General features: G+C 46.1%; 1 protein-coding gene across 1 annotated transcript; it reads left to right on the forward strand.

Moving 5' to 3' along the window:
- The first annotated feature begins 11217 nt into the window (after positions 1-11217).
- LOC117562123 (transcription factor Adf-1-like) lies at positions 11218-12864 on the forward strand. Its single transcript, XM_034239908.1, has 2 exons — positions 11218-11664; positions 12199-12864. The coding sequence occupies exons 1-2, from the start codon at positions 11535-11537 to the stop codon at positions 12810-12812; spliced, it is 744 nt and encodes a 247-aa protein (XP_034095799.1). The 5' UTR covers positions 11218-11534; the 3' UTR covers positions 12813-12864.
- The last annotated feature ends 1852 nt before the right edge of the window (positions 12865-14716 follow it).

Raw genomic sequence — 14716 nt, forward strand, 5'->3', positions numbered from 1 at the left:
TAACCCATTTGCATCATTGTGCGAAAGGTGTCCCATTTAGGCACTCGTTAGGCGGAGAGATCCCTGTCATCTATCGGTCCTATCATCCAGGCAAGGCGGGAGCCAAAACTGGGTGAAATAGTGCCTCCTAAGGCGGGTCGAGTCCCCTGGCAACTCCCCTTACTTTCTTCCGGAGACCAGTTCAAAACGTTAAGTTTGGTAAGAACCATGATTGGGGGTCATCCATGCAACAATTGTATCCGATCCAAAGTCCTCATGCAGCGGATGCATTCTTCCATGATCCAGAGACGGATGCAACCAGAGAACCAGAGAAAGAGGTTAAAATGGATCAAATGTATCCGGGAATAGTGCCTCCTAAGGCGGGTCGAGTCCCCTGACAACTCACCCTACATTCCTCCAGAGTCAGAAAAAGTTAAAGTTAACTTTTGGAAGAACCGCAGAAAAGGGGTGAAAATGTTGAAAATGTGTCCGGAAATAGTGCCTCATAATGCAGGTAGAGTCCCCTGGCAACTCCCCTTGCATTCCTCCAGAGTCAGAAAAAGTTAAAGTTAACTTTTGGAAGAACCAGAGAAAGGGGTGAAATTGGTGAAAATGTGTCCGGAAATAGTGCCTCATAATGCAGGTAGAGTCCCCTGGCAACTCCCCTTGCATTCCTCCAGAGTCAGAACAAGTTAAAGTTAACTTTTGGAAGAACCAGAGAAAGGGGTGAAATTGGTGAAAATGTGTCCGGAAATAGTGCCTCATAATGCAGGTAGAGTCCCCTGGCAACTCCCCTTGCATTCCTCCACAGTCAGAAAAAGTTAAAGTTAACTTTTGGAAGAACCAGAGAAAGGGGTGAAATTGGTGAAAATGTGTCCGGAAATAGTGCCTCATAATGCAGGTAGAGTCCCCTGGCAACTCCCCTTGCATTCCTCCAGAGTCAGAAAAAGTTAAAGTTAACTTTTGGAAGAACCGCAGAAAAGGGGTGAAAATGGTGAAAATGTATCCGGGAATAGTGCCTCATAATGCAGGTAGAGTCCCCTGGCAACTCCCCTTGCATTCCTCCAGAGGCAAAATAAGTTAAAGTTAACTTTTGGAAGAACCAGAGAAAGGGGTTAAAATGGTGAAAATGTGTCCGAAAATAGTGTCTCGTTATTCCGTCGAAACTCCCCTTGCATTCCTCCAGAGGCCAGTTCAAAAACTTAAAGTTTTGTAAGAACCGTGATTGGGGGTCCTCCGGGCAACAATTGTGTCCGATCCAAAGTGCTCACTCATCGGACGCATTCCTCCATGATTTCCCCATCATGAGAAATAGGCCGTTTTTTTCTAAGTGCTCTCAAAAACCGGGTTTCCGATTTCGTGCAGAATGTAGCTTGGAAAAGATGAATGAAAATTGTTAACGGAGGAGGGGAGGTCTCAATTCCCCTCTACGTTGAAAAGTGCAACGAGTCAGTGGAAATGTCTCCGGGGCTTCCGCCCGAAGCGCCGAAGGGTTGACCCCCTCACCCGTTGGCACTTAGCCGTTTTTTCGAGAATTTTTAAAAACGTAGTTTTTGATGAATTTAGGATATAATTGACCGTTTTATTTACTTTTTTTTGCTTTCCACGGGTGGGGGTGCACGGCCGGCCGCATATGAGCTCCCAAATTCGGCCCGGAACCTCCGGTAATTGGGTCAATTTCATCCACATGTCACTCCCCCATCAAATGTACATGAAATGGACACGAGGAAATGTACATGAAATGGACACGAGGAAATGTACATGAAATGGACACGAGAAAATGTACATGAAATGGACACGAGGAAATGTACATGAAATGGACACCAGGAGAGAAGAACCAGGGGTCAACATGGATACAGTTTACCCCGAAATAGTGTCTCTTAAGGCGGGTACCAGTCATAGCAACATGTCCAGACCCTGACTGGACTTAAGCCGATTTTCATTGGAACTCCACATTGCATTCTTCCAGGGACACCAACATGCATCCAGTGTACAAGGATGAAGAATCAGGGGTCAACATGGATACAGTTTACCCCGAAATAGTGTCTCTTAAGGCGGGTACCAGTCATGGCAACATGTCCAAACCCTGACTGGACTTAAGCATATTTTCATTGGAACTCCACATTGCATTCTTCCAGGGACACCAACATGCATCCAGTGTACAAGGATGAAGAACCAGGGGTCAACATGGATACAGTTTACCCCGAAATAGTGTCTCTTAAGGCGGGTACCAGTCATGGCAACATGTCCAGACCCTGACTGGACTTAAGCCGATTTTCATTGGAACTCCACATTGCATTCTTCCAGGGACGCCAACATGCATCCAGTGTACAAGGATGAAGAACCAGGGGTCAACATGGATACAGTTTACCCCGAAATAGTGTCTCTTAAGGCGGGTACCAGTCATGGCAACATGTCCAGACCCTAACTGGACTTAAGCATATTTTCATTGGAACTCCACATTGCATTCTTCCAGGGACACCAACATGCATCCAGTGTACAAGGATGAAGAACCAGGGGTCAACATGGATACAGTTTACCCCGAAATAGTGTCTCTTAAGGCGGGTACCAGTCATGGCAACATGTCCAGACCCTGACTGGACTTAAGCATATTTTCATTGGAACTCCACATTGCATTGTTCCAGGGACACCAACATGCATCCAGTGTACAAGGATGAAGAACCAGGGGTCAACATGGATACAGTTTACCCCGAAATAGTGTCTCTTAAGGCGGGTACAAGTCATGGCAACATGTCCAGACCCTGACTGGACTTAAGCATATTTTCATTGGAACTCCACATTGCATTCTTCCAGGGACACCAACATGCATCCAGTGTACAAGGATGAAGAACCAGGGGTCAACATGGATACAGTTTACCCCGAAATAGTGTCTCTTAAGGCGGGTACCAGTCATGGCAACATGTCCAGACCCTGACTGGATTTAAGCATATTTTCATTGGAACTCCACATTGCATTCTTCCAGGGACACCAACATGCATCCAGTCTACAAGGATGAAGAACCAGGGGTCAACATGGATACAGTTTACCCCGAAATAGTGTCTCTTAAGGCGGGTACCAGTCATGGCAACATGTCCAGACCCTGACTGGACTTAAGCCGATTTTCATTGGAACTCCACATTGCATTCTTCCAGGGACACCAACATGCATACAGTGTACAAGGATGAAGAACCAGGGGTCAACATGGATACAGTTTACCCCGAAATAGTGTCTCTTAAGGCGGGTACCAGTCATGGCAACATGTCCAGACCCTGACTGGACTTAAGCATATTTTCATTGGAACTCCACATTGCATTCTTCCAGGGACACCAACATGCATCCAGTGTACAAGGATGAAGAACCAGGGGTCAACATGGATACAGTTTACCCCGAAATAGTGTCTCTTAAGGCGGGTACCAGTCATGGCAACATGTCCAGACCCTGACTGGACTTAAGCATATTTTCATTGGAACTCCACATTGCATTCTTCCAGGGACACCAACATGCATCCAGTGTACAAGGATGAAGAACCAGGGGTCAACATGGATACAGTTTACCCCGAAATAGTGTCTCTTAAGGCGGGGTACCAGTCATGGCAACATGTCCAGACCCTGACTGGACTTAAGTATATTTTCATTGGAACTCCACATTGCATTCTTCCAGGGACACCAACATGCATCCAGTGTACAAGGATGAAGAACCAGGGGTCAACATGGATACAGTTTACCCCGAAATAGTGTCTCTTAAGGCGGGTACCAGTCATGGCAACATGTCCAGACCCTGACTGGACTTAAGCATATTTTCATTGGAACTCCACATTGCATTCTTCCAGGGACACCAACATGCATCCAGTGTACAATGATGAAGAACCAGGGGTCAACATGGATACAGTTTACCCCGAAATAGTGTCTCTTAAGGCGGGTACCAGTCATGGCAACATGTCCAGACCCTGACTGGACTTAAGCATATTTTCATTGGAACTCCACATTGCATTCTTCCAGGGACACCAACATGCATCCAGTGTACAAGGATGAAGAACCAGGGGTCAACATGGATACAGTTTACCCCGAAATAGTGTCTCTTAAGGCGGGTACCAGTCATGGCAACATGTCCAGACCCTGACTGGACTTAAGCATATTTTCATTGGAACTCCACATTGCATTCTTCCAGGGACACCAACATGCATCCAGTGTACAAGGATGAAGAACCAGGGGTCAACATGGATACAGTTTACCCCGAAATAGTGTCTCTTAAGGCGGGTACCAGTCATGGCAACATGTCCAGACCCTGACTGGACTTAAGCATATTTTCATTGGAACTCCACATTGCATTCTTCCAGGGACACCAACATGCATCCAGTTTACAAGGATGAAGAACCAGGGGTCAACATGGATACAGTTTACCCCGAAATAGTGTCTCTTAAGGCGGGTACCAGTCATGGCAACATGTCCAGACCCTGACTGGACTTAAGCATATTTTCATTGGAACTCCACATTGCATTCTTCAAGGGACACCAACATGCATCCAGTGTACAAGGATGAAGAACCAGGGGTCAACATGGATACAGTTTACCCCGAAATAGTGTCTCTTTAGCAGGGTAACAGTCATGGGAAGATGTCCAGACCCTGACTGGACTTAAGCCGATTTTCATTGGAACTCCACATTGCATTCTTCCAGGGACACCAACATGCATCCAGGGTACAAGGAACAAGAACCAGGGGTCAACATGGATACATTTTACCCCGAAATAGTGTCTCTTTAGCAGGGTAACAGTCATGGCAACATGTCCAGACCCTGACTGGACTTAAGCCGATTTGCATTGGAACTCCTCATTGCATTCTTCCAGGGACACCAGCATACATCCAGGGTATAAGGATGAAGAACCAGGGGTCAACATGGATACAGTTTACCCCGAAATAGTGTCTCTTTAGCAGGGTAACAGTCATGGGAAGATGTCCAGACCCTGACTGGACTTAAGCCGATTTTCATTGGAACTCCACATTGCATTGTTCCAGGGACACCAACATGCATCCAGGGTAGAAGGAACAAGAACCAGGGGTCAACATGGATACATTTTACCCCGAAATAGTGTCTCTTTAGCAGGGTAACAGTCATTGCAACATGTCCAGACCCTGACTGGACTTAAGCCGATTTGCATTGAAACTCCTCATTGCATTCTTCCAGGGACACCAGCATACATCCAGGGTATAAGGATGAAGAACCAGGGGTCAACATGGATACAGTTTACCCCGAAATAGTGTCTCTTAAGGCGGGTACCAGTCATGGCAACATGTCCAGACCCTGACTGGACTTAAGCATATTTTCATTGGAACTCCACATTGCATTCTTCCAGGGACACCAACATGCATCCAGTGTACAAGGATGAAGAACCAGGGGTCAACATGGATACAGTTTACCCCGAAATAGTGTCTCTTAGGCGGGTACCAGTCATGGCAACATGTCCAGACCCTGACTGGACTTAAGCATATTTTCATTGGAACTCCACATTGCATTCTTCCAGGGACACCAACATGCATCCAGTTTACAAGGATGAAGAACCAGGGGTCAACATGGATACAGTTTACCCCGAAATAGTGTCTCTTAAGGCGGGTACCAGTCATGGCAACATGTCCAGACCCTGACTGGACTTAAGCATATTTTCATTGGAACTCCACATTGCATTCTTCCAGGGACACCAACATGCATCCAGTGTACAAGGATGAAGAACCAGGGGTCAACATGGATACAGTTTACCCCGAAATAGTGTCTCTTTAGCAGGGTAACAGTCATGGAAGATGTCCAGACCCTGACTGGACTTAAGCCGATTTTCATTGGAACTCCACATTGCATTCTTCCAGGGACACCAACATGCATCCAGGGTACAAGGAACAAGAACCAGGGGTCAACATGGATACATTTTACCCCGAAATAGTGTCTCTTTAGCAGGGTAACAGTCATGGCAACATGTCCAGACCCTGACTGGACTTAAGCCGATTTGCATTGGAACTCCTCATTGCATTCTTCCAGGGACACCAGCATACATCCAGGGTATAAGGATGAAGAACCAGGGGTCAACATGGATACAGTTTACCCCGAAATAGTGTCTCTTTAGCAGGGTAACAGTCATGGGAAGATGTCCAGACCCTGACTGGACTTAAGCCGATTTTCATTGGAACTCCACATTGCATTGTTCCAGGGACACCAACATGCATCCAGGGTAGAAGGAACAAGAACCAGGGGTCAACATGGATACATTTTACCCCGAAATAGTGTCTCTTTAGCAGGATAACAGTCATTGCAACATGTCCAGACCCTGACTGGACTTAAGCCGATTTGCATTGAAACTCCTCATTGCATTCTTCCAGGGACACCAGCATACATCCAGGGTATAAGGATGAAGAACCAGGGGTCAACATGGATACAGTTTACCCCGAAATAGTGTCTCTTTAGCAGGGTAACAGTCATGGCAACATGTCCAGACCCTGACTGGACTTAAGCCGATTTGCATTGGAACTCCTCATTGCATTCTTCCAGGGACACCAGCATACATCCAGGGTATAAGGATGAAGAACCAGGGGTCAACATGGATACAGTTTAACCCGAAATAGTGTCTCTTTAGCAGGGTAACAGTCATGGGAAGATGTCCAGACCCTGACTGGACTTAAGCCGATTTGCATTGGAACTCCACATTGCATTCTTCCAGGGACACCAACATACATTCAGGGTATAAGGATGAAGAACCAGGGGGAAACATGGATACAGTTTACCCCGAAATAGTGTCTATTTAGCAGGGTAACAGTCATGGCAACATGTCCAGACCCTGACTGGACTTAAGCCGATTTGCATTGGAACTCCACATTGCATTCTTCCAGGCCCATCTACATGCATCCAGGGTTAGGGTTAGGGTTAGGGTTAGGGTTAGGGTACCCTAGCTCTTTAGCCGGGTACCAGTCATGGGAACATGGGGTGATGTATATGGGCACTTGAGCACCAGCAAGACCCCCACCTCCATAACCTTGTGCACCAGGTGAACCTGTGTACCCACACTTAAGCACTCCCCCACGGACTAAACCAAGAGGGAACACCGGTCAGAAGTTCGTGCCCCTGGTAACACTGAATAACAACAAAATAGAACCCCCAAGGGTTGCATGTGTGTAGGCATAGTTGGTAACATTTGTCGTGCCATCGGCGGGGAATTTACATTGGTAGTTGACATCACATTTCCATTGTGTGGACTTCCGTACATTTGAAGGACAAGTCACATGTTAACTCATGTCTATAAGACAGACATGTTCCTTACAAAATGTAATATTCATTACCGGCAGAGCTGTGTGCACACTGCACGGCGCTGCAGCATGTCTGTGAGCGAGAGAGAGATGCAGCGCGTCTGTGAGGCCCCGCCCCCGCACGCAGATGAGAGAGAGATCTCTTTTAAAATATATTGAAAGTTAGAAACGGAGATGGTTAGATAAAATGTGCAAGATAACGTTTATGTAGCATTTCTTTATTGTCGAAATGATGACATTTCATAACGGGATCAAATCAAAGTGAATGGCCTGCTGCTGCTGAATGCATGGGGCAAGTGACTGGAAAAAGTTTTAAAAGTTATAACATCGTTTCAGATAATAAATAATAATGATAATTCATTCTATTTAGGGGCGCCTTTCAAAGCACCCAAGGACACCTTACAATTCATAACATATTCTAAGGAAAGGTTTTAAGACAGTACAAAGAATGCAGTCCGGGTGATGTGTTTTATGTGGGGTGCAGATGAGAGGGAGCTGTCCAGAATGACACCAAGATGTTGTGTTTGAGTTCTTGATAAGCCATTAAAACAGTAAAATATGTGTCTCCTGTTCACCAAAACATACCCATCTGTTATGGAAAAAGAAAGTATTCCAAAAGTATTCTAAAAGTAATCTGAATACGTTAAAGCAGACCCGATTCCAACGTTTAAGACACGTAACTGTATTCTGATTACTTTCAGAGCCATGTATTCAGTATTTAGTAACTGCTCACAGAACACTCAATACCCCCCCCCCCCCCCCCGGTCTACAACTTCAAAATTCTGGACTATATAAAAATCGCTGGCCCGCGATAGTGTCTATTGGATACATTTTGGCCCTTGGACAAATGTAGTTGGTGATCCCTGCATGGGCTTTAAGCGACAGGGTGTCGCAGTGTGATAAGATTCACCCCTTCATGCAGGAGGTCTGGGTTCGTGACACCTCGCCGGTGTGAACTTATTATTTTGAGTTCAGATAGGGACAAATATATTGGGACTATAGAGATATATATATTAGGGCTGTCAGTCGATTAAAATATTTAATCGCGATTAATCGCATGATTATCCATAGTTAATCGCGATTAATCGCAAATTAATCGCACGTTTTTGATCTGTTCTAAATGTACCTTAGAGGAATATTTTTCAAGTTTTTAATACTCTTATCAACATATAAGTGGACAAATATGCTTTATGCTAATGTTTATCATCATTTGAACAATGACAAATATTCTCATGAATATTAAACACAACAACCTCTGAACATTACAAATATTCGCCTCAATTCAACCTGGAACCTCTCATACAATAATACAATACAAATGGTGTGTGTGTGTGTGTGTGTGTGTGTGTGTGTGTGTGTGTGTGTGTGTGTGTGTGTGTGTGTGTGCGTGTGTGTGTGTGTGCGTGCGTGTGTGTGTGTGATGGATCGTTGGAGCTATGTGCAACTCAAGGCATATGCTCGAACGGGAGCTGCCTGGACGCTGCAATCATGCTGCGCACTATCCGTGCTGACTTTTCGTACAATGTCCCACTGTCTGGCTTCCTGCATAAAGTCAAGTGCTCGGCACAGTTGTGGCGAAATGTCGCTCCTCTGTTTTCATTTAAACAGCTCCTTATATCCGTTAGCGCAGCTAGCTAGCACCAGATGCTAACAACAACAATACACGTAAGGTCTCTCTCTCGCTCGCTCGGGCCACACATCGGTGCCTGCCGGTGAGCGTGGAAGTGTGGTCTGCTGCAAGCAAGCAGCAGGAGCGGGGCTGTCAGCATCAGCTTGTAGATGGTATTTTAAACTCAATATGTGGTAGGTGGGCTGCCATATTGATTGGTGGACACTGTCTGCCCACCAATCAATATGAGAGCCCACTTAACACATAGGTTATTATTATAAGTACAACAATAGCAATATGTGGTAGGTGGGCTGCCATATTGATTGGTGGAAACTGTCTGCCCACCAATCAATATGAGAGCCCACTTACCACATATTTCCACTTGGGTTATTAGTATAAGTACAACAATAGCAATATGTGGTAGGTGGGCTGCCATATTGATTGGTGGACACTGTCTGCCCACCAATCAATATGAGAGCCCACTTACCACATACCCCCCCCCCCCCCCCATAAGTACATCAATACATATACGCGGAAAGTGGGACCCCATATTGGGTTGAAGGATATTCTGGCGTGGTTTCGTTCCATTTCAAACAGCTGTTTGACGCTCGGCGTAATCTTGGTGCACTGCCACTCCAACATCCAATCCCAGAGTTTGAAGATTAATCACGGGGACTGTAGTCCTAAACGATAGCTGGGGATTATGGGTAGTGTAGTGTCTTCGGCCATCCTAAACTCAGAAATGTTGACAATCGCAATGATGCTCGAAATGTCCCTTACAGGCCTACGTCTGTTTCCGGTTATTTTTATTTTGAAATGCAGTTCCTGACAGATGCCAAAAAAGCCAGAGATTATGGAATTAAACCAATAAATAAAAGCAAGGATAATTGTGTGTTATTGGTGAGTAAATAACAGTGTGATATTTTGAAAAGAATAACAAATTAGAAGGAACAAAATATTTAAAAATACAGATTTCAGTATCCTGAGGCTCTGAGCCCCATTTATTTTCCTCACAGACGGCAACAAAAGTCCGAAATTATACGATTTAAAATAAAAGCAATAATTGTGGCTTGATATTGTTTTTATGAACCACACAGCTTCCGGTTTTCCACGACCCGACCGGAGAAAAAGACGTGCTGCAGGCACGAAACACATTACCAGTAGAAATATATTACTTTTAAAATCGTGCTGTGCAACACGAAAAAAAAGGGAAAATCGTGTTGGTGAACACGAATCAATAGATTAAAAATCGTGTTGGTGAACACGAAATGACATGAGACTGGGTTGAGTATCCACACTAATTCGGCTGACTTTTATATTTGATCCAATTGGTAGATAGGCTGTATTATTACACCATAACGGTGCAGAGCTGATAGAAAGGGACACCTGGTGGTTAATGCACGTTATTGAATTGTATTATTAGATATTAATAGGAGGATGTGCAAAACAGACAAACTAATAAGGCTTAATTTAAACATTAAAGAATACTTTAGGTCATGATCTACTTTTGAATAAGAAAAAAGCTTTGAGGGTATAGAAGAAGAATATGGAGGGATGAAACCCTCTTTAATGGTCACACATGCAGAGCACACAGCACACACAGTGACATTTGTATCTACAGATAAATATTAAGCCTGACAAAGTACTTAACGTCTAATATTGTTACGGTGTGTGTAGGAAGCAGGACCTAAATGCAGATTAAAGTGACAAAAATAACTCCTTTATTTCAAGGCTAAACTATTAACACAGACTGAACAGAACACTCACCGCAGACCAGTCACAAAACTAAGGCCAACAGGGTAGGTGGAGGGGGTCTGGAGGACGGGCTTGGGCTGACAGCGGAGGACCCGGAAGGGGTCTCGGGTGGACGGCCCGGGGGCAAGGCAGAGATCAAGGATGGGGTCTCGGGCGGACGGCCCGGGAGCAAGGCAGAGTTCAAAAAGGGGGACTCGGGCGGACGGCCCGGGGGCAAGGCAGAGTTCAAAAAGGGGGACTCGGGCGGACAGCCCGGGGGCAAGGCAGAGTTCAGAGTGGGGCGAAGGACAAACAGCTCCGGAGGCCGGGCAGGACCCGGTGTCGGCCGAACAGGAACCGGAGCCGGTGGGACAGGCTTCGGCAGGATCCCCCACGGAAGAGGACCAGGAGTTGGCAGCACCCCCGGTGAGACAGATGATGGTGGGGCCTCCAACGGAATTGTACAAGGGGTTGGCAGTACCCCCGGCAGGACAGGTGATGGCGGGGCCTCCAACTGGACTGGACATAGAGCTGGCAGGATCCCCGGCAGGAGAGTAGTCGGTGGGACCCCCAACGGGACAGGACTGACGGGCCCTCCACACTACAAGCGTTTCAGGCGTAAAATTACGCCTCTAGCGCGTCTGCCCATTCACTTTGAATGGGGTGACGTCACGTCCGCTCACGTTTTCGCCGAACTGCATCACGGGAAGGCAAGCGTAACTTTGAGAGCGTCTCGCGCGTAAAAAGTTGAACAATGTTGAACTTTTTACGCACGAAACGCTCTCTCGGTTCCTGACAAGTGAGCGTAAGCCAATCAAATCCCGTTTCAGAAAATCTGACAGCTCAAGCCGTAGCCAATCAAAAACCGCGCATACGCTGGGAGAGATATCCTGAGATATCCCGCCGTTCATGTCTATATTTGAAATAAAATGGACGAGGTTATAATCGTAGCGGTAGCGAATCACCCTGTATTATTTGATGTGACCCTGTTCACCTACCGGGATAGAAACCAGAGGAACCAGGCATGGAAGGAGGTGGCAGAGACAGTGGGGGAAACTGGTAGGTTTTCGCCTGTTTGGGGATTTTATATCCAGTTTACTTCATGTTAACATAGCTAATGAAACATAGCCGGTATATTTAGCATAAAATAGCGCCATAGACATTAATCACATACATGTTAATCATCCGCTGCCACATCATAGACTATATTGCATTACATTAATGCACACAATGTCATACTCCTTTCACAGTTCTTAGTTATATATATATATATGCAAAAATTCATTCCTAGCATTCTATTTCCATGTAAATTACTGCTTTATTTAATTTTTATCTTTTTGCAATTTAACTGTACAATACATGTTGTGTTTTATATTAGATTTCTTGTTTTGTATATATGCACCATGACATCAAGTCAAATTCCTAGTATGTGCAAAGCTACCTGGCAATAAACCTGTTTTTGATTCTGATAAAGTGTGACATGTAAAACCTTGTATGCAATTGAAAGGGATTTGGTTTTCATTAATGGAGCAATCATTTTCTGAAATTCAAGAAATTAACTGTATTCTTTCATTTTCATTTTCATTTTATTAGACGAAGTGTGCAAAAAGCGTTGGAAGTCCCTCAGGGACCGATACCGCAGGGAGAGGATCCTGGAGAAGGAAGGGAAAAGTAGCGGGGCAGGGGCTTCCGGGGGATCTAAGCCCTGGCGTCTCGCGGCAGTAATGAGCTTTTTAAAGCCCTTCATGCTGGACCGTGAGACGTCCAGCAATTTCCCCCGGCAACCCCTGCCTCCACCCACCGGAGCAGAAGAAGAGGAAGACTCTATGGGTGACAGCCTGGATGACAGTCTGGAAAGCCAGCCAGAGCCAGGTAGCAGTCAGCCGGCCAGTCAGCCGGCCAGTGTGCCAGACGGTGTGCCAGACGGTGTGCCGGCCAGTGTGCCAGCATTCCGGGGGAAGAAGAGCAGGGGAAGGGAGATGTCCCCTTTTGAGGAGAACCTGCTGTCGGCCATAGGCCCGATGCTGGCCATGCCACCACCACCACCACCCCCACCACCAGTGGTGGAGGTGGAAGACGAGGACCTCCTTTTTTTAAGGAGTCTCTGGCCTGCAATGCAAAAGCTGAGCAGGACGAGCAGCATGAGACTGAAAATGAAGCTACAAGAGGCGGTCCTGGAGGCCACAGAAATGGACATTAATAATTAATTAATTAATTAGATACTGATACTGATACTGATCCACATTACATCTTTTTACACTCATCACTCATCATCACATAAATAAAAGTTATTTAAAAGTATGTTATGGCTATACTGTGTCTTGACTTGTTCATGTGGTTTGTCAGTTACAACATACCAGGAGCTTCTTGTATGTCGATATATAATATGCTGTCTTCTGTAATTATTCAGTTGAAACCCTGATGAAAATTATGAGTGGTTTATCACTAAAAACAGGGCTGAAGGAAAAAGGTTGTTAGTTATATCATGATATCAATTCAAGAAACATGTTTATTAGGAATGGTTGATTTTAAAATGGCTCATTTGGAATATTTGCTTTTTAAAGAAAATGGGTAGCTCTTAAAAGAGCTTTTTGGTTTGGAGACAAATATGGGCCTACACCACATTTGCCTGCCATCGCACTGCCCCCTCCTCGTTGAAGTAGGAGCAGAAGGTCTCCCGCTGTTGGATGGATCGCCGTGTGGCATTGTTGGAGCCCATCCTCGGTGCATCACACAGGGTTGGAGTAACTTCATCCGTGGACCTTGCGATAGGTGTGCGTGATGGCATATCAATGGTCTTCCTGCGGAGGAAGTTATGCAACACACAGGCAGCCTTCACACACAACTCCGTCACCTCGGGGCTGGTGGTGATGACACGCCTGAGCATTCTCCACTGGGTTGAGAGGATGCCAAACGCACATTCAATCACCAGCCTGGCACGGCTGAGGCGGTAGTTAAATAACCTCCTTTCACGGGTGAGGTGACGTCCAGGGAATGGACGCAGAAGGTTGTCCAGCAGCGGAAATGCCTCATCTCCAACGAAGACATGGGGGAGAGGGCCCCGCCGCTCTGATCCTGCGATGACGGTGTCAGGTGGTAGCTGCAGACTGCCGTCTCGGAGGCTCTCTCCAAATGCAGAATTCCGCAGGCTCCCACTGTCGCTGCTCCTCCCAAAGCCTCCAACATCCACTACCCTGAACAGGTACTCAGCATCCACCACAGCCAGCAGTACCAAGGAGTGGGTGGACTTATAATTAAAGTAGAGGGAACCTGCATTTGCTGGAGCCTGGATAACGACGTGCTTCCCATCTATGGCACCAACACAGTTGGGAAACTCCCAGCGCTCCTGGAACCCAGCAGCGATGGCTCTCCAATCCTCCACCTGTGGTACCGGCATGCACTCCTCGACCAGGGCGGTCCAGATGGCCCCCGCAACCTCCTTGACAATGACTGCCACTGTAGAACGCCCGACCCGATAGCTGAAGGCTATCGTCGCGTACGAGTCACCAGTTGCCAGGTGCCTGAGAAAAAAAGATATATACATGATTACAAAATATATTTATTCAGACCCCACACACACACAGATCCCCCCCTCCACACATTGAACACAGACACACACATTGAACACAGACACAGATTGAACACACATTGAACACAGACACACACACATTGAACAGACACACACATTGAACACAGACACACACACATTGAACAGACACACACATTGAACACAGACACACACACATTGAACACAGACACACACATTGAACACAGACACACACACATTGAACAGACACACACATTGAACACAGACACACACATTGAACACAGACAGACACACAGATCCCCACACACACATTGATCACAGACACAGACACACACGCCATGTACACAGGGGAGCAATACTGTGTTTACCTAGATATCTTAATTAATGTTACCCATCTGAACTAAATCACAGACTTCAGTCATCATTCGTGCATTCTCTCTCCTTCTATACAGAGTCAGATTAAAGAAGTAGAAATACACAAAACGTACCGTAGGCAGATGGCGAGTCGCTCGGCGGGGCCGATTGACATACGCAGATGGGTGTCCACCTTTGTAATCAGTGGGC

The sequence above is a fragment of the Gymnodraco acuticeps genome, unplaced genomic scaffold (assembly GCF_902827175.1).
Source record: "Gymnodraco acuticeps unplaced genomic scaffold, fGymAcu1.1, whole genome shotgun sequence".
NCBI lineage: Eukaryota > Metazoa > Chordata > Actinopteri > Perciformes > Bathydraconidae > Gymnodraco > Gymnodraco acuticeps.